This window comes from Pyxicephalus adspersus, chromosome 2 (assembly GCF_032062135.1).
Source record: "Pyxicephalus adspersus chromosome 2, UCB_Pads_2.0, whole genome shotgun sequence".
Lineage (NCBI taxonomy): Eukaryota > Metazoa > Chordata > Amphibia > Anura > Pyxicephalidae > Pyxicephalus > Pyxicephalus adspersus.
Genome location: NC_092859.1, coordinates 45,681,617 through 45,708,985, shown reverse-complemented (window position 1 = coordinate 45,708,985; position 27,369 = coordinate 45,681,617). Strand labels below are relative to the sequence as shown.

At 34.9% G+C, this 27,369-nt stretch overlaps 2 protein-coding genes across 35 annotated transcripts in view; both read left to right on the top strand.

Moving 5' to 3' along the window:
* LOC140323507 (protocadherin gamma-A4-like) overlaps positions 1-27,369 on the top strand; it is a 301,537-nt gene that overhangs the window by 178,752 nt on the left and 95,416 nt on the right. For 2 of the 34 annotated variants that reach the window (XM_072400654.1, XM_072400652.1), the window contains exon 1: positions 1,398-2,041. The exons of 26 other annotated variants lie outside the window; for them this stretch is intronic. In XM_072400654.1, the coding sequence (XP_072256755.1) occupies positions 1,592-2,041 (450 nt within the window). In that variant the 5' untranslated portion in view covers positions 1,398-1,591. Of the gene's footprint in view, positions 1-1,143; positions 1,303-1,397; positions 2,042-5,273; positions 5,940-9,412; positions 11,859-14,308; positions 15,107-20,013; positions 22,582-27,369 lie in introns of those variants that run through there. 6 more of the 34 variants (XM_072400618.1, XM_072400615.1, XM_072400662.1 and 3 more) reach the window with 5 other exon arrangements.
* On the top strand, positions 2,718-5,271 carry LOC140324850 (protocadherin gamma-C5-like). Its single transcript, XM_072402977.1, has one exon. It carries the CDS (start codon positions 4,588-4,590, stop codon positions 5,269-5,271), a length of 684 nt encoding a protein of 227 aa, XP_072259078.1. The 5' UTR covers positions 2,718-4,587.

Here is a 27,369-nt window from a genome sequence, read left to right as displayed (position 1 = left end):
TGTATTTTAAAAGAATAATCATATTAATGTTTGTGTATTAATAATGTATATGCTGTTTTTTTTTTATTTTGTTGATAACATTGACTTTCATTATTGGTATTAGGATAAATGATTGAAGATATTTTCCAAAGTAATTTCCTATCTATCCAACGTTGCAACTTAAAAGTGGTGTTACAAAAATTTTCTGTTCTTTTCTAGCAAATAAGCAAGTTGTAGTCGAAATGCATACATATAATATTTTGTTAAGAGTTTTACTTTCATTTACTGCCTTTGAGGGGACATTTGTTCTCAGATTTAGAAAGGTGATGTACTTAATGTACAAATGCTCATTCAGGTAGGTTGGTATTGCAGAAACAGACAGGTGATGTCTATCAGGATCAATCCATTGTCATTTTTATTTGCCAAGTAAACCTGGCAATTTTGGCTTCCCTTGTGTGTGCCAGGGATGAATGAACTCCCGTGCACCTTACATCACTCCGGTAAGAGCAATCAAGATGGCCTAAAATCATCTATGGGAAGAAGAAGAGCAGGGAGATGGCGGCACCCTACGATGGCACGTAGATCGGTGAGTCATTTAGGTTTAGTTCTGCTTTAACAAATAGGTGTCTTTTATTTGTTGAACTTGATAGATATATTTCTTTTTTTATAAATTATATGTGATTATGGACCTATGTGACATAAAGCAAAAAAATACCAATCTCTAATTACCCAATACTCGGTAATGTATCTTAGAGATATGTGCACATGTAATGTCAACATCTGCCAGATTAATTTAAAAAAAAATGCATCACTAGTCACAGAGGAAAGGAAATCAATACAATATTATTAATATAATTTGCTTATTTTCTCTTTATACAAGAGTACAAATGATTGAAGGTGTGATCACTCAGGTACCTTAGACTATTTGCATTACCTTCTAGTTATAAGTTAGTAATAATTATTTCAACAATAATATGTCACTTTGCATGAGTGAAGTTGTAAACAGTTACCAGAAGAGGTCACTCTTGTCATGAATTTAGGCTGTTCAGATAAAGAAGTAGATCTGTTCTGAATAGCTGTTCTCTCTCCTCCCCCTGGCTCAGTGATTCACCCTCCCACTTTTCACACACAAAGAGGATCTGCTAGTGCTAGATGTGATTGCTGTGGATGTTTATTTCTGTGGATGGATTATTTCTGGGGTGGTTAAGGGCTTGGAATCCTAAACTACACACAATTGGCTGTTCAAAGGATCTATGTTGCATCATAAATCAAGGCAACATTTTAAGATATGGACTTCAGAGGCTGCTATCTCTGTTCGAAATGGCAAGTAGCTTTCTCCCTTCTCCTTTGTAGCTGGGGCTGGGTCTCTGGGCAGCTTCGTTATTCTATTGTGGAGGAGTCTGATCCAGGGAACTCTGGTCACAATGCCTGGTTGGCCTTTAACCTCATTGACCCTGGTAGTTCTGCACTGTTCCAAGTGTCTAAACATACAGGAGAGGTCAGGACTACACAAGGATTTCAGGACATTGAAAACACAGAGCAGCAACTTGTTATCACTATCAGTGATCATGGGGATCCTCCATTATCTACTACAGTCACTATAATTGTCAGTATGGCAAACGAAGCTGTAGCAGAAAGACCCAAGTCTGGTGATTTATTAACTAATGCAAAGGCCCCGTCAGATATGACTTTATATTTAATAGTTTCTCTTGTGGCTATTAGTTTAGTTTCTCTTGTGACATTTATTATATTACTGGTGAGATGCCTGAGAAAAGAAAGTTATGGTTATAGCAGCAGCTGCTGTTTCCTGAATGACTCCAAACCATACATAGATCAGTATCAACCAGCTCTTTATCTGAACACAGATGGAACCTTGAAATACATGGAGGTCAGAATGGTTCCTCCAGGTCCACAAGGTCAGTGTTACCAAACTAATGTGCCCCCAGCCCCACAACAGCGGGATTCTGCTTTTCTGCAGTCTCTGGATTTTCCCCAGCTGCGAGAACTAGTGAAAGACAGTGATACTACATCTGATACAAGCTGTTTGAATGATTCAAGCAAGGTCAGTTGATTCTCAATTATCTATTTTGTATATAAATATATATATTTTTTATATACATTTCCTGGTGTGTGGGTTTGATATTGCATATGGAAATGTGTTTATACGATATATTATTCATGTCTAAGGAAGGCTGAAAACTGCAGCTGTTTTGCAGGATGCAGAATTTTTTTTCTGATCACAGCACTCAAATATTCATAGATAAAAGCTTTATCATTGTCAACATTTTACAGGTTCCTCATTTTGCTTAAATGTACCTGGTTCGGTTTTCATACATGATAAATATGGCTTTACACCTGGCTATATTGTAATAACACACATGTTTTCTTAAACAATTCATTCAAAACCAATGGGCTGTCAACAATCCAGACCCTAAAAAGAACCAGCACTAAGTTGCAGTGCAGAGTAGTGAATAACTGTTTGTGGTATCTTGCAACACATGTGCTTTGAGCTATTTTTGCCATTTTATAATTACCATGAATAAAAGCAAAAGATGATAGCCTTATGATACCATAATCCGTCAGCCAATATATTTGCTTGTTCAGGTCCACCTGGCATATACTTGCTGAGAATGATTAATATCTTTTTTTGTTATATATCTGGTTACTTGAACTTTTTTTTTGTCTTTCACCATACCAGTCTTGAAGGCTTCCTTTAAATTTAAAAAGCATATACAGAGACATTAAAGCCTGATGGTTTTGTCTGTTTCACATTTAATAATGGGTGTGTAAAGGTTATGTTTTGGCAGTAGGAATTGATGATTTGCCTGATCTTGTTTTTGAAATCCATGTTTCCACTGTTGCAATTTGTATTGCTTTTTTATCTTGGTGACCATTGCCATTGATAAGGAAAGCTGGAGGAAATCCAAAGAGGTGAGGGAAAATACTGCAATGAGAACAAAAGTTCCTATGACAATTTTCTAATAATATCAGATTAAATGGAATGTACCAGTTTTGAAATCTCAAAAAGTCAGCCTTAATAATATGTTGATTTTAGGGATGGCAGACTAAGATGTTCTTTTTTTACGTTTTTTATTTTTTGAAAATTCTTTTATTTGAGGATGATGCAAAATAATGCAGTACAAAAACAAACAAACTATAATATGGTATAATATAGCATTTAAAAAACAGAAAATAAGGAAATAGTACATTCAATATAAATAAATGTAAATAAACAAAAACAAAAGGTTTATCCTAAAGCATAAATCCTATACCAGGTGAATATTAATAATACTAATCCTTAAAGTCACAGAAACAAGAATATAAGGTGGACATAGTGGCCCGTGTCTTTTCTTTTAAAATGCTTCAACCCTAACATTTGAAAAACATGCATAAACTGAGGCCCAGAGTGGCTGGTTCAGTGTCTTTCCATTTTTGTAAAACCATTTTTATATCAACCAATGAAATAGTAGAAAGTATAAAAGTTATATAAATATATCTCTCTAAAATCATTTGATTGGGGGTCAGTCAAAGAACATGTGGTAAAGGTTGGCCTTCTCTCGCCCATATACTCCATGGTAAATGGCAGAGGGAAGGGACAACCAAGCTTTTATGAAGTCTTTAGGAATAAATGGGGGAATATGACAGGAAAACAGTCCGTCAATCTTGACAACCTAATTTGTGATTGTGCATAGTCCGAAGGAAGCCTCAATGTGTGATAAATATATGATATTGCATGTTTCAGTGAGTTGCGTGAATCTAAAACATTGAACCAGTCTGCAGGAGAGAGTTCAGAGTATAAGTGAGATGTAGGATTGCATTTGATTAACAGATTTTTTTTTATGTATATAAGTATTTCTAGGAATAAGATTCAATAATGAAATTACCAACTTAATAGGATTGGTTATATTTAATTAATTTTTTTGTAGTTTCATTTCCTCTAAATAGCAGCATATACATTAAGTGGTTTATTGGGTAGGCTAAATAGGTGGGTTAAACAAGCAATTCATTTATACTGAAAAAATGTTTCTTTTTGCTATGTACACTATACAAAGAATAACAATAATTAAACTAAGTGCAGTGCATTAACAAAAAATTAAAAATATAAAAGCTTTAAAAGCAAAACAATCCCTGGCTATTAGAAATAAGTAATACAATAATTTACAAGAAAAATCCAGATTTATGTGTTGGTAAACATTGCATAAAACATTATATTTTGTTATGTATAAATTCTTAATCCTAACACCAAAAATGTAAGGAAAACAATTATCTGCTTTTTAGATAATTTCAATTTATTTTAGAGCAATAACATGTTTAATGATGTTGATGTTACATTCAATGCCCATAGGAGGGCAGACTTGTCATTCCATTTGTCTTCAGCAATGCAGTTGCTCAAGCTATCTCAGCACTCTCCTCCCCCTGGCTCAGTGATTCACCCTCCCATTTTTTCTCTTACACACAAAGAGCTGCTCCTTTGATGGTGATTCTAAAGATGTTTTGGCTATACTTGGATTATGTTTGCAAAGGGTTGAGGATACATTTATAAACAACAGACATTGTGGATTACAAAGGATCTATGTTCTATCAAATATCAAGAAAACATTGTAAGATATGGACATCAGAGGCTGCTATCTGTGTTGGAAATGGCAAGTAGCTTTCTCCCTTCTCCTTTGTAGCTGGGGCTGGGTCTCTGGGCAGCTTCGTTATCCCATTGTGGAGGAGTCTGATCCAGGGACATGGGTAGGAAATGTAGCTCAGGATCTGGGCATAAAACGTTCAGAGATTTCTCAGCACAGATTACATTTATCATCTGAGAAATACCAAAAATATTTTACTGTAAATAAGGAAAATGGAGGTTTGGTTGTAAATGACAGGATTGATAGGGAGATCCTGTGTGGATCCAATGTGAACTGTGTGCTGCATTTAGAGGTGGTTGCTGAAAATCCTTTAGAGCTTTTCAGTCTGGATATTGAGGTTCAGGATATCAATGATAATTCTCCCATTTTCTTATCTAATAGGCGAATAATTGAAATTACAGAATTATTAAGTCCTGGTGCTAGATTTACCTTAGATACTGCGAAGGATTTGGATGTTGGTGTTAATGGTGTTAGTCGGTACATAATAAACACAAATCCTTATTTCTCATTGTCTGTAAAGAATCGTAAGGATGGCACTCTCATCCCTCAGCTTATATTGGAGAAGGTGTTAGATAGGGAGGAAAAACAAGAACACAATCTTATTCTGACTGCTATAGATGGAGGAGAACCAGCGAGATCAGGATCATGTCATATCTGACAGCAGTAGATCTGGACTCTGGTCACAATGCCTGGTTGGCCTTTAACCTCATTGACCCTGGTAGTTCTGCACTGTTCCAAGTGTCTAAACACACAGGAGAGGTCAGGACTATAAGAGGACTTCAGGAAACAGACATTACAGAACAGCAACTTGTTATCACTATCAGTGATCATGGGGATCCTCCATTATCTACCACAGTCACTGTAATTGTCATTATGGCAAATGAGGCTGTAGCAGAAAGACCCAAGTCTGGGGATTTCATTAGAAATTCCAACCCACCATCAGATATGACTTTATATTTAATTGTTTCTCTTGTGGCTATCAGTTTAGTTTCTCTTGTGACATTTATTATTTTACTGGTGAGATGTCTGAGGAAAGAAAGTTATGGGTATAGTAGTAGTTGCTGCTATCTTGGTGGGTCTGATTCTAAATCATACATGGATCAGTATCAGCCAGCTCTTTTCCTAAACGCGGACGGAACCCTAAAATACATGGAAGTCCGGATGGTTCCTCCGGGAGGACAAGGACAATCTTACCAAACAAATGTGCCCCCAGCACCACAACAGCGGGATTCTGCTTTTCTGCAATCTCTGGATTTTCCCCAGTTACGGAAACTAGTTAGAGACAATGATAGCACATCAGATACAAATTGTGTTAATGACCCAAAGGTAAGTTGCCCTTCTGAATCTTTATACATGCAATTTTCTTATCACTCCACTGATTCCGTTATCTAATAATCTTACATGACACTTGGAAGGTTTAGGTTTTTGTAATCATGTATTGGGTGCTATGATTATTTATATATACTCGTATATATATATACCTGCCTGGTGTACACATACTGTATACTGAATTTTCTGTTCTTGCAATGATCCTGTTGTTAGCTATTATTGTAAATAATTATAATAAATATTAGGTTGTTTTTAGTTTTTTGTTCTATTGCGGTCCACATACACACGGGTACTTTAAATGCATACCTTTTTATTATGCATTTAAAGGGGGGTTTAATTGCTAAAGAGGTTTAGTCTGTTAGCAAAATGTATTATTTATTTTCCTTAGAAAATTTGATACATTGCAAAAACTATATAATATAAATTAGAGAACAAACATTATTTGCACATTAATGAACTGTAAGCAGAATTTCACCTATTTTTTATATCTTGCACAGAATAATTTAAATTTGTAAGTTAACTGCCTATACCACTTTAATAATGCATCCTCATTTTGTTGTAATTGTGTTTTAATATATGTATTATTATGTGTGTATTCTACTTGCTTGATAATTCACTTAGCTTAGTTAATGAGGTGCAGCCATCCAATCATGTGCAAGAAAAATCCTGTTTTTTTATCATTTCCTTGTCTGTGTTTGTTTCCTTTGTGACTTTTTACAATGAAAAGTGCAATATTCCTTTTGGAGTGTTAAGTAAATAGCCTAAACTTTGTTAGAAAATGAATCCCAATGCTTTTATGGATAATAATAAAATATAAAAATATCTTACCTAGCTATTATTTAGGTAAATTGATTGTGTTTCTTAAAGTGAAACTAAATTTGAAAAAACATTGAGCAGGCATTTTCTTTTTTGTGTTGAGGGGGGGGTACAGTGTACAATCCTGGCATAGTTTGGCAGCCAGGAATGGCCAGTCAGGACATCCCAAAGATCCCAAACCTAAAAGAAGATCAAGTGGAGATACCAGTGTCAGAGTGATAAGAGATGAGTTTATCTAAATAATTACAAACAGGTAGGTAAGTTTGTTTTACTGCAGAAGCTTGTTCCTTCTGCAATAAAGAACCTGCCTGATTGCTATTTAGTTACTTTAGTTCTGCTTTTAACATATAACCTTGGCAAATGAACAGCGAAATTGGTTTTAGATAATTGGTGATCTTTCTTAAACAAAACAATAGTGATTTTCCTCAGACAATATTTTGTATCCTAAATATCAAAGGAATGCCATATCGCAAAACAGCAATAAACAAACAAACAATACTAAGCATACCATCTTTCCCTCTGACAGCAATCTAGTGCCCTCTTTGATATTGTGCTTTAGGACATCCCGCGGCACAGTTGTATTTGATCAACATTTTGGTTTCTGGATATTTGCATTTGTATATGCTATCCAGCTTTAAAATAACCCCTAAAGAAGTGGTTGTATATGCGAAATGCATGGGGACTAACAAAATGAAACATTTTTGATAGCATTCAATTTTATGATGTAAAATATGTGATGTTTGAGGCCATTCACTGGGCCCCTTTTTTATCAATTTGTATGTAGTGTTAAATATTGTTTTTGCATATCAAATACAACTAATTTTTTTATATATATTCATTTGTCAGCAATTCCCTGCTAAGGTATACTCGAAATTTGTTTTTGTTTCTTAAACAAAACCCAGATTTTTAAAATACAGCGAGTGACCTTTATATAAAGAAAAATGGTTGTCTGTTCAAAAGATACAATTAATGAGTAAATTTTTTACAATACCTTTGGTTTACATGATACTTGTAATATATCACTAGTAGTGGATGTGCAGCCTTGAATTTTTAGCCTACAGGTCTTATTAGGAATCGGACTGCTGCAACCCTCCTCCAATTTCTCATGGATAATCCATCAGTCAGAATTCTCAAAACACTGGTATTAACAATATTCTGCCCTTCATTTGGTTTTGCAGATAGAAAGTGACTAGAATTTTTATTTGGCTGATCATTGGTATGCATGACATGGCTTAAAACTGACCAAATACCAATATGTCCAATTTATCCACATCACATATTGGTCATGTTTCATCCGCTATTGATTCAAATTTTATTTTTGTCAATGAATCCACCATTTGCAGCAATTACAGCATGTCACTTTACCTTTCTAAATGTCAATTTGTTGAGGTAATGTGATGAGATTTCACTGTATGCTTCCTGCAGCACCTCCCACAAATTGGATTGGCTTGGTAGGCACCCCTTACGTACTTGTCAGCCAGTTCACTCCCAATACGGCTCAATAGAGTTTAGATCATTAGACTTTGCTTGCCACTCCATTCTACACAGAATGCCAAGTATCTGCTGTTTGGAGGTATGCTTTGGTCATTGTCCTGTTGTAAGTCAAAATTGGCTCCTATTAAGTAAGTATGTATGTCCAGAAGGTATTAAGTAGTGTTGTAAAATTAGGCAACAGCGTTCCTTCTTCAAAGTCCCTTTTACACTGTCCAAATCTTCCACTTTACCATTACCATCATGGAAGCCTCAGAAAATTATATTGCCTCCCCCATGTTTAACAGATGGTACTAAGCACTCCTCCATCATTATTTCATTTGGTCTGCTCCTCACAAATATTCTTCTTTGTGATCCAAACACCTCAAATCTCTCTGTGTCCAGTGTCTGTGTTGTTTTGCCCTAAGTCTTTTCTTTTTATTCGCTATTCTCAAATAGGGCTTTTTCTTTGCAACTTTCCCTAGAAGGCCAGCATCCCAGAGTAACATTTCACTGTAGTTGCTGAGATGGTATTTGCAGGTACTATTTATTGAAGTTGGCAATTAAGGCACTGTGGGGCAAACTACGCATTGCTCTAAAATATTTTGTTGTGCACTAGAGCTTTCCACTCCTCTTTCTATTGCAATTAGATAGAATATAGATATTTTGTTTCTTGGCAAAATCCCACTTGGAATAGCCTTCATTTCTCAGTACAAAACATACAAACATTCTATTCATAAAGAGCCATTTTTAGCTAACATAGTCATTTAGAGCATTAGCTATGGCTGTACAGATGTTATTTCTAACTGACCCTAAACTTTTGAATGGTGCACCATAGGGAAAAAGCATAATTCTATTATCTTTAAAAACATGATGATTCTGTATTTGTTACATTAGGTTGCAATTATATCTAAAGGCCACAGGGGGGCAAACTTGTCATCTGACATTATATTTGGTTTCAGTATTAAAGCTGCTCAAAGTAGCTGCTCTCTCCTCCCCCTGGCTCAGTGATTCACCCTCCCATCTCCTTTCTCACACACAAAGAGCTGCTCTGTTGATGATCCTGATGATGTTTTCCCTATACTTGGATTATGTTTGCAAAGGATTGAAGATAAATTCATAAACAGGCATTGTGGATTACAAAGGATCTATGTTCCATCAAATACCAAGGAAACATTGTAAGATATGGACATCAGAGGTTGCTATCTGTGTTGGAAATGGCAAGTAGCTTTCTCCCTTCTCCTTTGTAGCTGGGGTTGGGTCTCTGGGCAGCTTCGTTATTCTATTGTGGAGGAGTCTGATCCAGGGACATGGGTAGGAAATGTAGCTCAGGATCTGGGCATTAAACGTTCAGGGATTTCTCAGCGCAGATTACATTTGTCTTCTGAGAAATACCAAAAATATTTTACTGTAAATAAGGAAAATGGAGCTTTGGTTGTTAATGAAAGGATTGATAGAGAGATCCTTTGTGGATCCAATGTGAACTGTGTGCTGCATTTAGAGGTGGTTGCTGAAAATCCTTTAGAGCTTTTCAGCCTAGACAAAGACATTCAAGATATTAATGACAATTCTCCCATATTTTTATCTAATAAACACATTATTGAAATAACTGAGTTAGTTGCAAGTCCTGGTGCTAGGTTTACCTTAGATACTGCAAAGGATTTGGATGTTGGTGTTAATGGTGTTAGTCAGTATATATTAAATACAAATCCTTATTTCTCATTGTCTGTAAAGAATCGTGTAGATGGCACTCTCATCCCTCAGCTTATATTGGAGAAGGTGTTAGATAGGGAGGAAAAACAAGAACACAATCTTATTCTGACTGCTATAGATGGAGGAGAACCAGCGAGATCAGGATCATGTCATATCACAATAAAAGTACTAGATATTAATGATAATCCACCAGTTTTTGATCAGCCAGTGTATAGGATCAAACTAAAAGAAAATCTCCTTTTACATACTCTTATAATAACTTTAAATGCATCAGATCTTGATGAGGGAGCAAATGGTGAAATCATTTATTATATTGATAAACACACATCAGAATCAGCCAGAGAAAAATTTGCTCTGAATGAACAGAATGGACAGATTTTTATAAACAGATCTTTAGATTTTGAAGAAGTACATTTTTATGAATTATCTATCAAAGCAGTAGATAAGGGGCTTCCTAAACTGGAAGGTGACTGTGTGGTTCATATAGAAATAGAAGATGTAAATGACAATTATCCTGAGATTTCTTTCACTTCAATGACAAATGAGATTCCAGAAAATGCACCCTTGGGAACTGTAGTGGGATTTATTATTGTGATAGACAAAGATTCTGGAAAAAATGGAGAGGTACAATTGAAATCAACTCCCAATATTCCATTTAAAATCAGGAATATTAAGAACCGGTATTCATTGGTCACTGATGGGATTCTAGACAGAGAAAAAATATCCCAATATTCAATTGAGCTGACAGCCACTGATTTGGGCTCTCCACCTCTGTCCAGTAAGACAACTGTTATTCTCAGGGTTTCTGATGTTAATGATAATGCCCCAACATTTACACAATCTACCTATAATGCTTTCATTAAGGAGAATAGTGACCCGGGGACTCTTCTGTGTACAGTGTCTGCTAAAGATACAGATGAGGGGGTTAATTCTGATCTGGTTTTCTCCATAGTGGAGACTCAGATAGATGGATCTTCTGTATCCTCTTTTGTTTATATTAATTCTAATACTGGTGATATATATGCTCAGCGTTCCTTTGACTATGAGCATTTACAGACTCTACACATCACCATAAAAGTAGAGGATTCTGGATCTCCAAAGTTATTTTCCACTATTCCTGTCTTTATATTCATATTGGATACAAATGACAACTCCCCCACCCTGCTGTATCCTGAGCACTCAGATGATCTCATTGTCCAAGAGAGAATCCCAAAATCTACAAGTGCCGGATATCTGGTGACCAAACTGACAGCAGTAGATCTGGACTCTGGTCACAATGCCTGGTTGGCCTTTAACCTCATTGACCCTGGTAGTTCTGCACTGTTCCAAGTGTCTAAACAAACAGGAGAGGTCAGGACTCTAACAGGACTTCAGGAATTAGAAAATACAGAACAACAAGTTTTAATCTCTATCAGTGATCATGGGGATCCTCCATTATCTACTACAGTCACTGTAATTGTCAGTATAGCAGATGAGGCTGTAGCAGAAAGACCCAAGTCTGGGGATTTCATTAGAAATTCCAACCCACCATCAGATATGACTTTATATTTAATAGTTTCTCTTGTGGCTATCAGTTTAGTTTCTCTTGTGACATTTATTATATTACTGGTGAGATGTCTGAGGAAAGAAAGTTATGATTATAGCAGCAGCTGCTGTTATCTTGGTGGGTCTGATTCTAAATCATACATGGATCAGTATCAGCCAGCACTTTTCCTAAACGCGGATGGAACCCTAAAATACATGGAAGTCAGGATGGTTCCTCCGGGAGGACAAGGACAATCTTACCAAACAAATGTGCCCCCAGCACCACAACAGCGGGATTCTGCTTTTCTGCAATCTCTGGATTTTCCTCAGTTACGGGAACTAGTTAGAGACAATGATAGTACATCAGGTACAAGCTGTGTTAATGATCTAAAGGTAAGTCTGATTTACATTTCTAAATTTATTTAAATCTGTATACATGCAGTTATTTCTAATGACATATGGAAGGCTTAGTATTTTGGTGGTTAGTTTGATAATCATATCATATAGTATTGGGATCTAACTATGGGAAATAAATAAAACATTTTTTTCTTAACTATACATTTAGACACACCTGGATCTAGATACATAAAGTGAATGTTTTATTCTAACACTACATTCTGGGGCATTGAACACATACCTTTTCATTATACATTCAATTGGGATTTTAATAGGGTCCCACTACTAAAGGTTTTTAGGGTGTTAGTAAAAATTAATTATCCAGTTAGCTTAGTAAATACAATACATTGCAAAGACTTACCAGTGGTGCAAGGGAATATCAATTTAAAAACAAACAAATATGATTTGCACATCTTTAGATGGCCAAAGTTAGCAGAGCTCCACCTAATTTGCAGAGTTTTAATTCACTTTGGTAAAGAAACAGCCTAACCCCTTTACTAATGCATCTCAATTAGTTTTAAATATGTTTTAACATACATTTTGCAGGTGTAAGTTTTTTTTGCTTTTTTTACATATTATACAATACATGGGCATTATATCGACCAAGCAGCGCCATTTTTAGGGAATATGTGCTTACTAGAAAATAAAGATAGAGTAGAACTTTTGTATTAAAGCAATAGTTTAGGCTGTTTACTATGCAAAATGAAGTATTAGTCTGCACATGAATAATCACTTAGCTTAGTGAATAGGGTATATATATCTGATCATGTGGAAGCAAAAATCCTGTTTTTTCACATTTTCTTGTATGTGATGGAGTTGCAAAGTGACTTTTTTCTGCATTCGCTTATTAAAGTGATTTATCTCTTGTGGAGTGATAATTCACTATTAAGAAAAAGTCCTATACTATGTTAGTAAAACAACACCAATTCTTTTAATTTTTATTGTTAAATGTTTTTTTATTCAGTAATTAAAGTGAAACCACATCATTTAAAAACAAACTGTGACCAGGCAGGCTCATAATTGCAGAGGGGATATGTTCTACCTGTTTTTCTTTATAATGTACACTGAGTTGTGTATGCTCAGCTTAATGTACAATCCTAGCATAGCTGTCATCTAGGAAGAAATTAACTCCTGTGCATGTATAGGAGTTAACTTTGACCTGGCCAATTATTGAGTGACCTGTTTATAATGAAACATCACTTTCTATTTAGATAAAAAAAATCATTAATAATTGTGGTTTACATGATTATTGTAAAACTTTTAATATTTGTAAAACTATTACTGGTGTTGGATTTGTAGTCTTGCATTCTTAGCTATTATCAAAGTCTTAGCTAAGGAATTGGGCAGCATCCATCTCCCATTTCCCATGTGTTATTGGGTTTGTAGGACCGTGTTCTTTATTTCTGTGCTTATCAGACACTGTGGGTATTACTGGGACAGACACAGTACACAGAAAAAGGTATGTATTTTTATTTTATTTTTTTTTTAAGTTTTTCTCCATTTCAGTATTATCCTGACTTTTCAAATGTGTTTATCAATAATACTAAAAAAAATAAAACAAAATTCCTGTTCTTAAAAAAGGATGATTACTCTTGTATTTTTTTCAATAGGTTGCAATTATATCTAAGGGCCACAGGGGGGCAAACTTGTCATCTGTACATTATATTTAGTTTCTGTACTATATCTGCTTAAACTAGCTCTGCACTCTCCTCCCCCTGGCTCAGTGATTCACCCTCCCATCCCCTCAATCGCACACAAAGGACTGCATTGTTAGGGAACCTGAGGATGTTTTTGCTACAGATGGATTATTTTTGCACATATGAATTTATAAACAACAGGGATTGTGGATTTTAAAGGATCTATGATACAGAAAATTTTACAGAAACGTAAGATATGGACATCAGAGACTGCTGTTTGTGTTGGAAATGGCAAGTAGCTTTCTCCCTTCTCCTTTGTAGCTGGGGCTGGGTCTCTGGGCAGCTTCATTATTCCATTGTGGAGGAGTCTGATCCAGGGACATGGGTAGGAAATGTAGCTCAGGATCTGGGCATGAAACGTGCTGAGATTTCTCAGCGCAGATTACATTTATCATCTGAGAAATACTTAAAATATTTTGATGTAAATAAGGAAAATGGAGGCTTGACTGTGAATGACAGGATTGATAGGGAGATCCTGTGTGGATCCAATGTGAATTGTGTGCTCCATTTAGAGGTGGTTGCTGAAAACCCTTTAGAGCTTTTCAGTCTAGATATAGAGATTCAGGATATTAATGATAATTCTCCCTCGTTTTTATCTAATAGCCGCATTTTAGAAGTTACAGAATATTGGACAAGTCCTGGTGCTAGGTTTGCTTTAGAAATTGCAAAGGATTCAGATGTTGGTGTTAATGGTGTTAGTCAGTATACATTAAATACAAATCCTTATTTCTCATTGTCTGTAAACCTGTCTTTATATTCATATTGGATACAAATGACAACTCCCCCACCCTGCTGTATCCGGAACACTCTGAGGATCTCATTGTCCAAGAGAGAATCCCAAAATCTACAAGTGCCGGATATCTGGTGACCAAGCTGACAGCAGTAGATCTGGACTCTGGTCACAATGCCTGGTTGGTTTATAACCTCATTGACCCTGGCAGTTCTTCACAATTCCAAGTCACTAAACATACAGGAGAAGTCAGGACTACACGAGGATTTAATGAAATAGAAAATACAGAGCAACAACTCATTATAAGTATCAGTGATCATGGGGATCCCCCATTGTCTACTTCTGTCACTATAGTTGTTAGTATATCAGATGAGACTGTAGTAGAAAGACCCAAATCAGGTGATTTATTAATAAATTCCAAGCCTCCATCAGACATGACTTTATACTTAATAGTTTCTCTTGTGGCTATCAGTTTAGTTTCTCTAGTGACATTTATTATATTACTGGTGAGATGTCTGAGGAAGGAAAGTTATGGTTATAGCAACAGTTGCTGTTATCTTGGGGGGTCTGATTCTAAATCATACATGGATCAGTATCAGCCAGCACTTTTCCTGAACACGGATGGAACCCTGAAATACATGGAGGTCAGGATGGTTCCTCCAGGAGCACAAGGACAATCTTACCAAACTAATGTGCCCCCAGCCCCACAACAGCGGGATTCTGCTTTCCTGCAATCTCTGGATTTTCCTCAGTTGCGAGAACTAGTTAAAGACAATGATAGCACATCAGGAACAAACTGTCTAAATGATCTCAACAAGGTATGTTATATTTCTCTATTCATTGTGTGAAACCTGCACAAACAAGGTACATTATTTCACTTATTTTAGTGTTTCCTAAAACCAAATATGATAAGTGAAAATAAATATTTGTTATTAATAAAAAGAATAAATCAAACCTTACTGATGTAAATCCATAGTTCACCTTTTACATTTTTTAAATTATGATTTTTATATGAGTTTTCCAAGATGCTCCACATAGGTAAATGGATTATGTTGACATATTTAGAACATCTTTGTAAAATATTAACATGTCTTCTCTCTATGTATTATTTTTTTTTTTTAAATGCTGCAAGTATAATAAAACATCTGTTGATCCTCCAAGATAGGTATAAAACTATTGCTTTGTGCATGTGTTGCAATGACTAAGTGATTGTTTTCCTTTGGAAAACTGTGCCTAACCATACATTTTAAACCAGAAGAACAATCTTAGCAACTGTGAATATGTTTGATTTATTTATAAAATAATGATTTAAACATTCAGAATTACATGTCTTCTACCAGTTTATGCCTTTGTACCTGAGGAGTAGGGATGCTGTTACAAATGGTTATACAATGTATAATGTACCCATTTCCTACATATTTTCCACTAAATCCCATCAGATCGAAGAGGTGTGTTAACTCTTGTAAAAAATGTGTTTGTGTATATATAATATATATTTACAGTGGGCAACAAAAATATAACCATAACTTATACATTATTTTAAAAGCCTGTGTGTTTAGGCTGTAAACAATAGATTTCTAATTTTCATGTAATATCTAAATTTTTAAGCTATTTTTCTATAATCTAATATCTTCACAATTATAAAAATATATGTAATGTTTCAAATCAACATCTAAAAATGTTACTATCGTGAAAAATATACATGAAAGATATAAAATATATGAATGAACATATTAAGCCCAGCACCTAAAGAAAAACATAAGTCTATGTAATCTGAACCCTGTTTAATAACCTTCTAGACTGCAAGCTCTTTGGGGCAGGGTCCTCTCCTCACTGTGTCACTGTCTGCATTCTGTCATTTGCAACCCCTATTTAATGTACAGCGCTGCGTAATATGTTGGTGGTATATAAATCCTGTTTATTATTATTATTAATTAATTAATAAAATTATTATTATTAATAATAATAATAATATTAATAATAATAGTAATAATAATAACTGCCTGATGCTGTGTGGGGATTCCTGTGGTTTATAGATGATGCTTTAGCACTTTGGATTACTAAATGTTGTGGACATTTTGCACCATGCTGGTGTGCTCTGGGTTTGTTCTTGTTTCTTAAATCTAGATGACTTGGGTATTTTTGGATAGCATATTGAGGGGTCAGTTTTTTATTGCTTTTGTATGCCTGTTAATGCAGCTCTGTCTGACTTGAAGGATTTTCACTCACTTTCTGCACTTTCTGTTTGGGGTGTAGAACAGAATGTGAAGGCACAATTCTTCAATGGCACAGAGGCCATACTCAAAAGAAATATATCCCTACAAACTAAATTCAAAGTTTAATGTTTTTAAACTCCCAGTGGGGTAACCTGGAGACAGGTCCAGACAAACCCATTTTGTCTTTTTTTTGTTTAACATATTTAGACATTAGGGACAACAGGAGTGCTGACTAACCCTAGGTAGATTTTAAAAAAATTACTATTCACCCGAGCTCTTTAAATCAGCACAAACAGGTTACTGTTAATTCTGATCTGGTTTTCTCCATAGTGGAGACTCAGATAGATGGATCTTCTGTATCCTCTTTTCTCTTGTGGCTATCAGTTTAGTTTCTCTTGTGACATTTATTATATTACTAGTGAGATGTCTGAGAAAAGAAACTTATGGGTATAGTAGTAGTTGTTGCTATCTTGGTGGGTCTGACAAGAAGTCATACATAGATCAGTATCAGCCAGCTCTATTCCTGAACACAGATGGAACCCTAAAATACATGGAAGTCAGGATGGTTCCTCAAGGAGCACAAGGACAATCTTACCAAACTAATGTACCCCCAGCCCCACAACAGCGGGATTCTGCTTTTCTGCAGTCGCTGAATTTTCCCCAGTTATGGGAACTAGTTAAAGACAATGATAGCACATCGGATACAAGCTGTTTGAATGATCAAAGTAAGGTGAGTTTATTGTAAATCTAAAATGATTTACTCCCCTAATATTAACATGGCATAATGTAGGTTTTATCTTTTTAGAGATTGAGCCTTTCTAGGTAACAAATTGTTTGAACTGTCTAGGCAATAAAAGAGTTCTTAATTTGTGCTTATTTTTTGCAGGTCAGTGACTCTAACCCTTTCAATTTTTCTGTCACTTTTATTAGAAAGGTTGTCTTTGATGTAAATGTGAGCAGAAATGAAGTATATCACATTCAAAAGGATTTTTATTCTGAATATTATTAGGTATAGTAACAATTGGAATAGTTTTACCATATTGTTCATTTAGCAGGTTTAGTCAACAAAAACAGAATATATTTGCAAACAACTCAGTGGTGTCCAAACAAGTTAAAAGTTATTGTTCTTTGTATTTTGCTCTAAAAATATGCTTAGAAAAAAATACATCTATAGTATATTGAAAGAATTATGTGATTGCCCTTGGCTTTTGTTTACTGCAAAGGTCTAACTAAACATTTTGGATCTCAGTGACCCTTGGACAATTTTTAAAAATGCATGTAAATGTTCCTATTGCGTTTATATGCTTTTTTATGCACTTTTATTAGCTCTTTAGTGCTTGCCTTTAAAATGCTGGAAAATGCCTATTTCCCGCATTTTTATCGCATTTTACAGAGTTTTTAGCGAATTTGCATATTAAGTGCTCGAAAACACGGGAGAATGCAGGAAACCGGGGGAAAACGTCCCATGGAAATCAATGGAAGAGTTTACCCGCTTTTACACGTGTTTTCCCACATTTTTGAGCGTTTTCCAGCGTTACCCAGTGTTTTATTTTTTAAATGTTGCAAGCAACGTTTAAGATAAATGTCATAAAGGCAAACGTCCTGATGTGGATTAACCTATTGTAATTCATGGGGATTTCAAACAAGGGCTTTAAAAGCCTCAGGTTAAACGCCGGGGAAACAGTCCGTGTAGACTAAGCCTTAAAAACTATTTAATGTTCATGTTTTTTTACATACATACATTGTTCATTTTTTTCAACTTTTTACTATTTTTATTTGATTAATTTATTGTAAACCAGTAATATAACAATATAAAATATTTGTTTACATTATGCTATGATGTGCACATGTTAAGATTTCATTGAGATCAATAGATAAATACTTCCCTTGTTAAAGAAACACTGCCACCAACTTAAAAATTGCTGGTAAAAGCATGAAAGTCTCCAGTTTTTCAAGGTTTGCTTGCAATGTTTTCCTTCTTAATTAATTATGTTTTTCTAGTGGTATTTTATTCAGGCATACTGTGTTAAGGACTTTCAATAATTTACATTATGCTTCTTGTAGAAAACTCTCATTTACTAATTCAAACTTTAGTCAGGCACAGTTAAAGAAGAGTTCTTGCATAGATGACAGGGGTAGATACTTTTTAAACCACCAATAGCTGTTTCATATGCCAAAGTATTATATTGATGTTTAATATATAATCATGATGTTAAAAAATAAAATTGACGTTAGAATAGGAGCAACAAAAGTGGTATGCTTTGATAGGGATAGGGATGCAAAAGCTGAATAGTAGTAACATTATTCTGTAAACAGCTGTGCTTTCAAAAACATGGGCCAAAATGGCAACTGTGTACATACATGGGCAGGTATCAGTCAGTTGTTACAATATGTTGTATTAGAGGGCTTCACATGGCCAATAATAAAAATATATGTGAGCAAAAAATTGTTACAATATGTAAACAACAAACTGGTAAATGCAGACAACAAATAGGTAGTATGATTCTGTTTATTCTTTCCTATTCAGGTAAAGAGCCCTTCGTCATCCGCCTCCCAAACCGAGCAACACTGCTCCTAGAAAAACAAAATCCCTCTTCTCCCCTCACAAATCCTTTCCTTCCATTAAACCACTTTCCAGACTTCAGATAAAGTTGCACCCAACAGAATGGGAGCACTCCTTCTAAACTTTCCTTTGGCTAAGCCATGTGATATATCACAGGGTGGTATTGCAGAATCTGGCAGTATATATCCAGTAGAGGTGTACTCCTAGAACAACCTTAACATGGCTGTACCTGGGGAACATCCTGCTCACACATCCTTCTAGGTATGCACTGGCTTGTCAGGAGTCAATGTCACTTTTCAGTAGCCAGCACAACTTGTTAAAGAAACATAGTCATCTGTCAGAATCACTGTTTTACCTTTACATAGCCTTTTTGGTTAATGTTTGTGACTTGCCCATCATAAAGTAGTTATTTTTACAAGTTACCTAAATATTTCTGTAATATTTGATATTTATATATTTTTCAAAAACCTTTTATTTTAGATTAAGGTAAAAGATGTGTTTTTGACAGATTCATCTTACAAGATAGTCATATTAGCTTGTTCATCATACTTCTTCTCTACTACTAAAACATCTGGTAATCATGTCAGTAAAATTTGAATGTGTGTATATTACAATTTTGTGATCAGCTTTTAAAATTATCATTTAATATATTAAAAAAAAACTAAAGGGTAATGGCCTCAAGTTTTACCCAACTTTCTAATATTTAGATTATTCAAATGTATGGTGTTACATAAATATTCAAATTATTGCTTGAGAATTTACTTACAAATATGTTGTGTAAAAAGTTCATATTATTAGCCAGAAGAGGGCAGGCTTGGCATGTTTAGCTGCACAGTTAGATCTATTCAGGCTAAGCTTGTGCTCTCCTCCCCCTGGCTCAGTGATATACCCTCCCATATTTCCTCATACACAAAGAAAAGCTGCTGTTCCGAAAAGACAATGCTGTGGACGTTTGTGTCTATGAATGGATTTTCTTTTAATTGATGAAAAGGATTTTGTTAGCTGCACACATTGTGGATTACAAAGGATCTATGTTCTATCAACTATTAAGGAAACATTGTAAGATATGGACATCAGAGGTTGCTATCTGTGTTGGAAATGGCAAGTAGCTTTCTCCCTTCTCCTTTGTAGCTGGGGCTGGGTCTCTGGGCAGCTTCGTTATTCCATTGTGGAGGAGTCTGATCCAGGGACATGGGTAGGAAATGTAGCTCAGGATTTGGGCATAAAACGTACAGAGATTTCTCAGCACAGATTACATTTGTCTTCTGAGAAATACCAAAAAATTTTTGCTGTAAATAAAGAAAATGGAGGCTTGACTGTAAATGACAGGATTGATAGAGAGATCCTTTGTGGATCCAATGTGAACTGTGTGCTGCATTTAGAGGTGGTTGCTGAAAATCCTTTAGAATATTTTAATCTAGACATCGAAATTCAGGATATTAACGATAATTCTCCCACATTCTTCTCTAATAATTATGTTGTGGAAATTACTGAATTCTGGACAAGTCCTGGTGCTCAGTTTGCCTTAGAAATTGCAAAAGATTCAGATGTTGGTGTTAATGGTGTTAGTCAGTACACATTAAACACAAATCCTTATTTCTCATTGTCTGTAAAGAATCGTAAGGATGGAACTCTCATCCCTTTGCTGATATTAGAGAAGGTGTTAGATAGGGAGGAAAAACAAGAACACAATCTTATTCTGACTGCTATAGATGGAGGAGAACCAGCGAGATCAGGATCATGTCATATCACAATAAAAGTATTAGATATCAATGATAATCCTCCAGTCTTTAATCAGTCAGTGTATAAAATCAATATTAAGGAAAATACTCCTGTAAATACAGTTATATTAACTTTAAATGCAACAGATCTTGATGAGGGTGCAAATCGTGAAATTTTGTATTCTATTGATGATCACACGGCAGAACTGGTTGGAGAAAAAATTGCATTAAATGAACAGAGTGGTCAGATTTATATTATTGGATTGGTAGATTATGAGGATGTCAATTTTTATGAATTTTCAATAAAAGCAGAAGACAAAGGATTGCCTAAACTGGAAGGTGACTGCCTGCTTCATATAGAAATAGAAGATGTAAATGACAATTATCCTGAGATTACTTTTTCTTCAATGACAAATGAGATTCCAGAAAATGTACCCTTGGGAACTGTAGTGAGTTTCATTAATGTAGAAGACAAGGACTCTGGGAAAAATGGGGAGATACAATTGGAACTTTCCCCCAATAGTCCATTTAAAATCAGAACTAATAAAAATCGTTACTCATTGGTCACTGATGGAAATTTGGATAGAGAAAAAATATCCCAATACACTATAGAGCTTACAGCTACTGATATGGGCTCTCCACCTCTGTCCACAAAGACAGTTGTTATTCTCAGGGTTTCTGATGTTAATGATAATGCCCCAACATTTACACAATCTACCTATAATGCTTTCATTAATGAGAATAGTGACCCAGGGACTCTTCTGTGTACAGTGTCTGCTACGGACGCAGATGAGGGGGTTAATTCTGATCTGGTTTTCTCCATAGTGGAGACTCAGATAGATGGATCTTCTGTATCCTCTTTCGTTTATATTAATTCTAATACTGGTGATATATATGCTCAGCGGTCATTTGATTATGAAAACATTCAGACTCTACAGATCACCATAAAAGCTGAAGATTCTGGATCTCCAAAGCTATTTTCCACTGTCCCTGTTTTTATATTCATTTTGGATACAAATGACAACTCCCCCACCTTGCTGTATCCGGAACACTCTGAGGATCTCATTGTCCAAGAGAGAATCCCAAAATCTACAAGTACCGGATATCTGGTGACCAAACTGACAGCAGTAGATCTGGACTCTGGTCACAATGCCTGGTTGGCCTTTAACCTCATAGACCACGGTAGTTCTTCAATGTTCCAAGTGTCTAAACACAGAGGAGAGGTCAGGACTTTGCAAAGATTTCAGGAAATAGAAAATATGGAGAAGAATCTTGTTATCCCCATCAGTGATCATGGGGATCCTCCATTATCTACCACTGTCACTGTATTTATCAGCATAGCAGATGATGTTGTAATCGAAAGCCCCAAATCTGGAGACTTACTTACAAACTCCAAACCACCATCAGACATGACTTTATATTTAATAGTTTCTCTTGTGGCTATCAGTTTAGTTTCTCTTGTGACATTTATTATATTACTAGTGAGATGTCTGAGGAAGGAAAGTTATGGGTATAGTAGTAGTTGCTGCTATCTTGGTGGGTCTGACACAAAGTCATACACAGATCAGTATCAGCCAGCTCTATTCCTGAACACAGATGGAACCCTAAAATACATGGAAGTCAGGATGGTTCCTCAAGGAGCACAAGGACAATCTTACCAAACTAATGTGCCCCCAGCCCCACAACAGCGGGATTCTGCTTTTCTGCAATGTCTGGATTTTCCCCTGTTACGAGAACTAGTTAGAGACAATGATAGCACATCGGATACAAGTGGTTTAAATGATCCAAGCAAGGTGAGTTTTAGTTTAAATCTACAATTACTGTATGTAATTGGAAATATGGTATTTTTTATTGTTGTGTAATTTTTTATTATTCGTGAAATCATAAAACACGCTGATGCACCTGCATGCTAGCGTGTTTTACTAAATAGATTCTGCCAGATGTACCTATATGTATTATATGGCTTCATCTTTATCCAGAGTAGTAATTTTTATTCTTAGTTTGTGTAATAATTTGTGTAATTTATTTTGAAATAGGCTATGATTAATAAAATAATGTTATATACAATTTATTATGGTATGAATAAATTAATGAATAAATAAATAACATATCCAATCATTACAAAGTAATTTCATTTTATTGGTGCAGTATAGGTGCTTTGTTTTCTCTTTGTTGTGAGACTCTATAGATGGAGTTCATGGGCTGAATAAAGTGTTCATAAAGTGATTGTTCATAAAGTAGGCTAGGAAGCACAACAACAACGTCAACAACAAAATAAAAGAACAATACAGGTGTTGCAAAGTAATCTTGTTTCAACAGTTGTTTTCTTTTTATCCTTCAGTTTACAAGTTGTAGACATTTAAAAGTTATGGACGAGCACTACACGGTTTTAATAAATGAATAATAACTATTATCAGTTTATCTGTATATAGCTCACTACACACAATATATTGCATGCATTTTGTATACATTTATCCATGGATTTTCATGCATGGCACACAGCTACCTGCTTGGTGTGTTTGTTATGTTCAGAATGTTTGTCAGTCTATCCTTAAAGGGACCTTGGATAGGAAAGAATTGTTCTTTTTTTGATGTAGAACTACTTCTGATGATAATAGTTCTCTGGTTATCAGTCTAATCCTCCAATTGCATTTTACCATTGTCATTAGTCATTGTTTTTGGACATTTTTTCCACTACTACGTTAGGCTGATCTCTGTATACCGGTACAACTATTTATTTGGTAATATTTTTATTCTAAATTCTGTGTAAATGTTATGTTGTAGATAAAGCTGAGCCTATACAAAAAACTTCATTTTAACATGCCCTTACACTTTAATTTTGCTCTTTGATTTGTGTTCTAAAAACCAGGAGTGGATCTGGCCATGGACTGAAAATCCTATAGCTGTAATAAATAAGACCCTATGTGTGTATTGAAAATTGCTACATTCTGGCTTGTTGCTTTCTTACAAGTTGGGATACAGTAAATATTTGACACATTTCTTTGAGATAATATAATGACAATTCATTTTCCAGTTTTCATTTGTTATTACTGTTATATGTTGCCAACATAGTGGCAGTGATAGGTAATAATGTCCTAATTAATAATTTAATGGATTTTACTAGAGACAATAAAAAGGGCCTCTTGATGGGTGGAAATATGGCATAAGTTATGGAAGAGCCTAGTAATATGATTCTAAATAATAAATGCAGTTAGACTTATTAGATTCCTACTGTAGATAACACCAATTAGGTACAAATATCTAAAAGGCTTTCACATTCTTCTGAAACTCCAGCACCTACATGACAAGTTCCCATCTTCCTATTTAATAGCCCTGATTTATAAAAGCTCTCCAAGGCTGAAGAGGATACACGTTCATCTGTGACACTGGGTGATCCAGCAAACCTGGAATGGATTTCTTAAAATTAATTTAATATTTGTTAGCAAATGTTTTCAATCCTGGACCAGATCCATTCCATGTTTGCTTGAACACCCAGCTTCACTTATGAAAGTGTATCCTCTCTAGCTTTGGAGAGCTTTAGTAAATTAGCCCCAATATGTTACACCTTTATTTTGGGGTTTTACCTTGTCTGCAGCCAATGAGTCCCAGGCTCATAATCTCAATGTCAGGGGTAGTCAGAGTTTGGCAAAAGTTTGTTATTAGTTGTGAGGTATTTGTTTACTATTTAGTGTTGAAAGATTATGATGTAAAAAAAAAGTGGGAACCACCCTTTTAATATACACAGTTTTAGCATTTACTATATTTTTTTTAATATTATTATTTTATTATACTATATTTTATTAATAATGGTATTGGTACTTATCCATATTATGGTATTTACATTTAGTTCAAAATAAGTATTAATTAAGAAGGATTTCCCCTCTTGTGACTGTATAAAAAAATGACTGATGATGTTTTTGTTAGTCATCTCTCCTTCACTTGTCTGATCGGTAGACAAGGAAGAAGCAGTGGTGCATTGTAAAGTTATCACTATGTTCCTACCCCCTTGTAAGGACGTCCACTGCTAGCCTGACAAACACACTGCAAAGCAATAGAACTTTACGGATAGAGATAGAAGAATACTGAAAACTAGCAAGTGTACCACACTGTTTTTCCGGAACTAGAAAGTTGTTATTTTGATTATCACTTTTTTATTAACAAACTATCAAGTATTTATAAAAAAAAGGACAGCATTAAATACCCGTTTTATCTAGTCTTTATAATAAACAAATAAAAGTAAAAAAGAATGTATTATCCTAACAATAATTTGATGGATGCTGTTCATATTAATGGCCACAAGAGGGTAGGCTTAGTATGTTTAGCTTTAAAGCCTGATATATTCAGGCTAAGCCTACACTGCTGCACTCTCCTCCCCCTGGCTCAGTGATTCACCCTCCCATTTTCCTCACACACAAAGAAGAGCTGCTGTATAGTGAAGACAATGTGATTTTCTATGGATGGATTATATCTTCATTGGTGAAAAGAGGATTTTGTCTACTACAGGCATTGTGGATTACACAGGATCTATGTTTCATCAAAAATTAAGGCAACATTTTAAAATATGGACATCAGAGGTTGCTATCTGTGTTGGAAATGGCAAGTAGCTTTCTCCCTTCTCCTTTGTAGCTGGGGCTGGGTCTCTGGGCAGCTTCGTTATTCTATTGTGGAGGAGGAACTCTCATCCCTCAGCTGATATTAGAGAAGGTGTTAGATAGGGAGGAAAAACAAGAACACAATCTTATTCTGACTGCTATAGATGGAGGAGACCCAGCAAGATCAGGATCATGTCATATCACAATAAAGGTATTAGATATTAATGATAATCCACCAGTCTTTAACCAGTCAATATATAAGATCAAACTAAAGGAAAATCTACTTTTGAATACGGTTGTATTGTCATTGAATGCAACAGATCTTGATGAGGGTGCAAATGGTGAAATTCAATATTATTTTGACAGTCACACTTCAGAATCCTCACCGGAGTTATTTGATTTGGACCAGCATAGTGGAGAAATCTTTATTAAAGGAAATATAGATTATGAGCTGTTAAATTTTCATGAATTATCAATAAAAGCAGAAGATAAAGGATTACCGAGATTAATAGGGAACTGTCTGGTTCAGGTAGAAATAGAAGATGTCAATGATAATTCCCCAGAAATGTCTTTTTCTTCTTTGACAAATGAAATTCCAGAAAATATAGCACTAGGAACAACTGTAGGTGTAATAAATGTAAGAGATAAGGATTCTGGGAAAAACGGTGAAGTACAATTAGATATGTCACCACAATTACCTTTTAAGATCAGAATGGTTCCTCCAGGAGCACAAGGACAATCTTACCAAACTAATGTGCCCCCAGCCCCACAACAGCGGGATTCTGCTTTTCTGCAATCTCTGGATTTTCCCCAGTTACGGGAACTTGTTAAAGACAATGATAGCACATTGGATTCAAGTGGTTTAAATGATTCAAGCAAGGTGAGTTACAATTTAAATCTTCAATAATTTACTTTCTTTTATTTATTTGGAAGTATGTCAGGTTTTGATTTGTAATTTTTAAAATTCTAAAACATGCTGATAACTGCAAATTTATTATACTAACCAAATTTGGTCAGATGTACCTATATGCATCACATAGTTTTAGCTTTAACCAGAGTTGTAAGTTTTTATTCCTAATCTGTGTAATTAATTTAAAAGAACCTATACATTTTTAAATAATTGATAAATACTTTTGAATATAATTATAATGATTAAGTGATGAATGAACCAATACCATAGCCAATCATTACAAAGTATACTTGTTTTATTAGTGCAGTATAAGTTCTTTGTTTTTTTATTGTGTTGTGAGACTGTATAGGAAGTGATTATTGGCTGATTATAGTGTTTATATTCATTCTGTGAATTTTTTAAAAAAGGGTAACCAAAACAACAAAAAATAGTGACAGTACAGGTCTTACAAACTTAATAGTACCAATCCAACTGCAAGGGTGTAATAAATAATAACTATTATCAAGTTGTTTGTGTATACCTCACTATTTACAATATATTGCATACATTTTGTATACATTTGTGCATGGATTAGCATAGATTGTGCACGGCTACCTGCTTGTGTGTTTATTATGTCAGAATATTTGCCAGTCTTACCTTAAAGGGAACCCTATATATGAAAGAAAATGAATACCTTTGTGGCTGGTTCGACACTTCTTCTGATGATAGTTCTCTGATTTTCTGTAGTCCTCTGGTAGCATTTTAAGCATTGTTTTTGGACATTTTTCCCCACTGGTTTTTGTGGCTTATCTTTTTACTGTGTACAGGAACAAATATTTATTTGTTTTTTGGTGAGTTTTATTTTTATTCAGTGTAAGTCTTGTGTTATAAGAAAAGCTAAGCCTAAACAAGGACATTTTTTTATTTTAACATGCTACACTTTAATTGTGCTCTTTGCTTTTGTGGATTTGGTTTTCAAATATAGTATATATGTATTTAGGTGACTTATTTGAAAATTGCAACACTCTAGCATGTTGCTTTCTTTTACTATTTTTAATAAAATTAAAATTACATATAAAACAATATACAGAAGAGTAGAA

Coding starts and splice junctions, on each gene's coding strand:
- LOC140324850 (XM_072402977.1), top strand. CDS start 4,588: ATGGACATCAGAGGCTGCTATCTGTGTTGGAAATGGCAAGTAGCTTTC.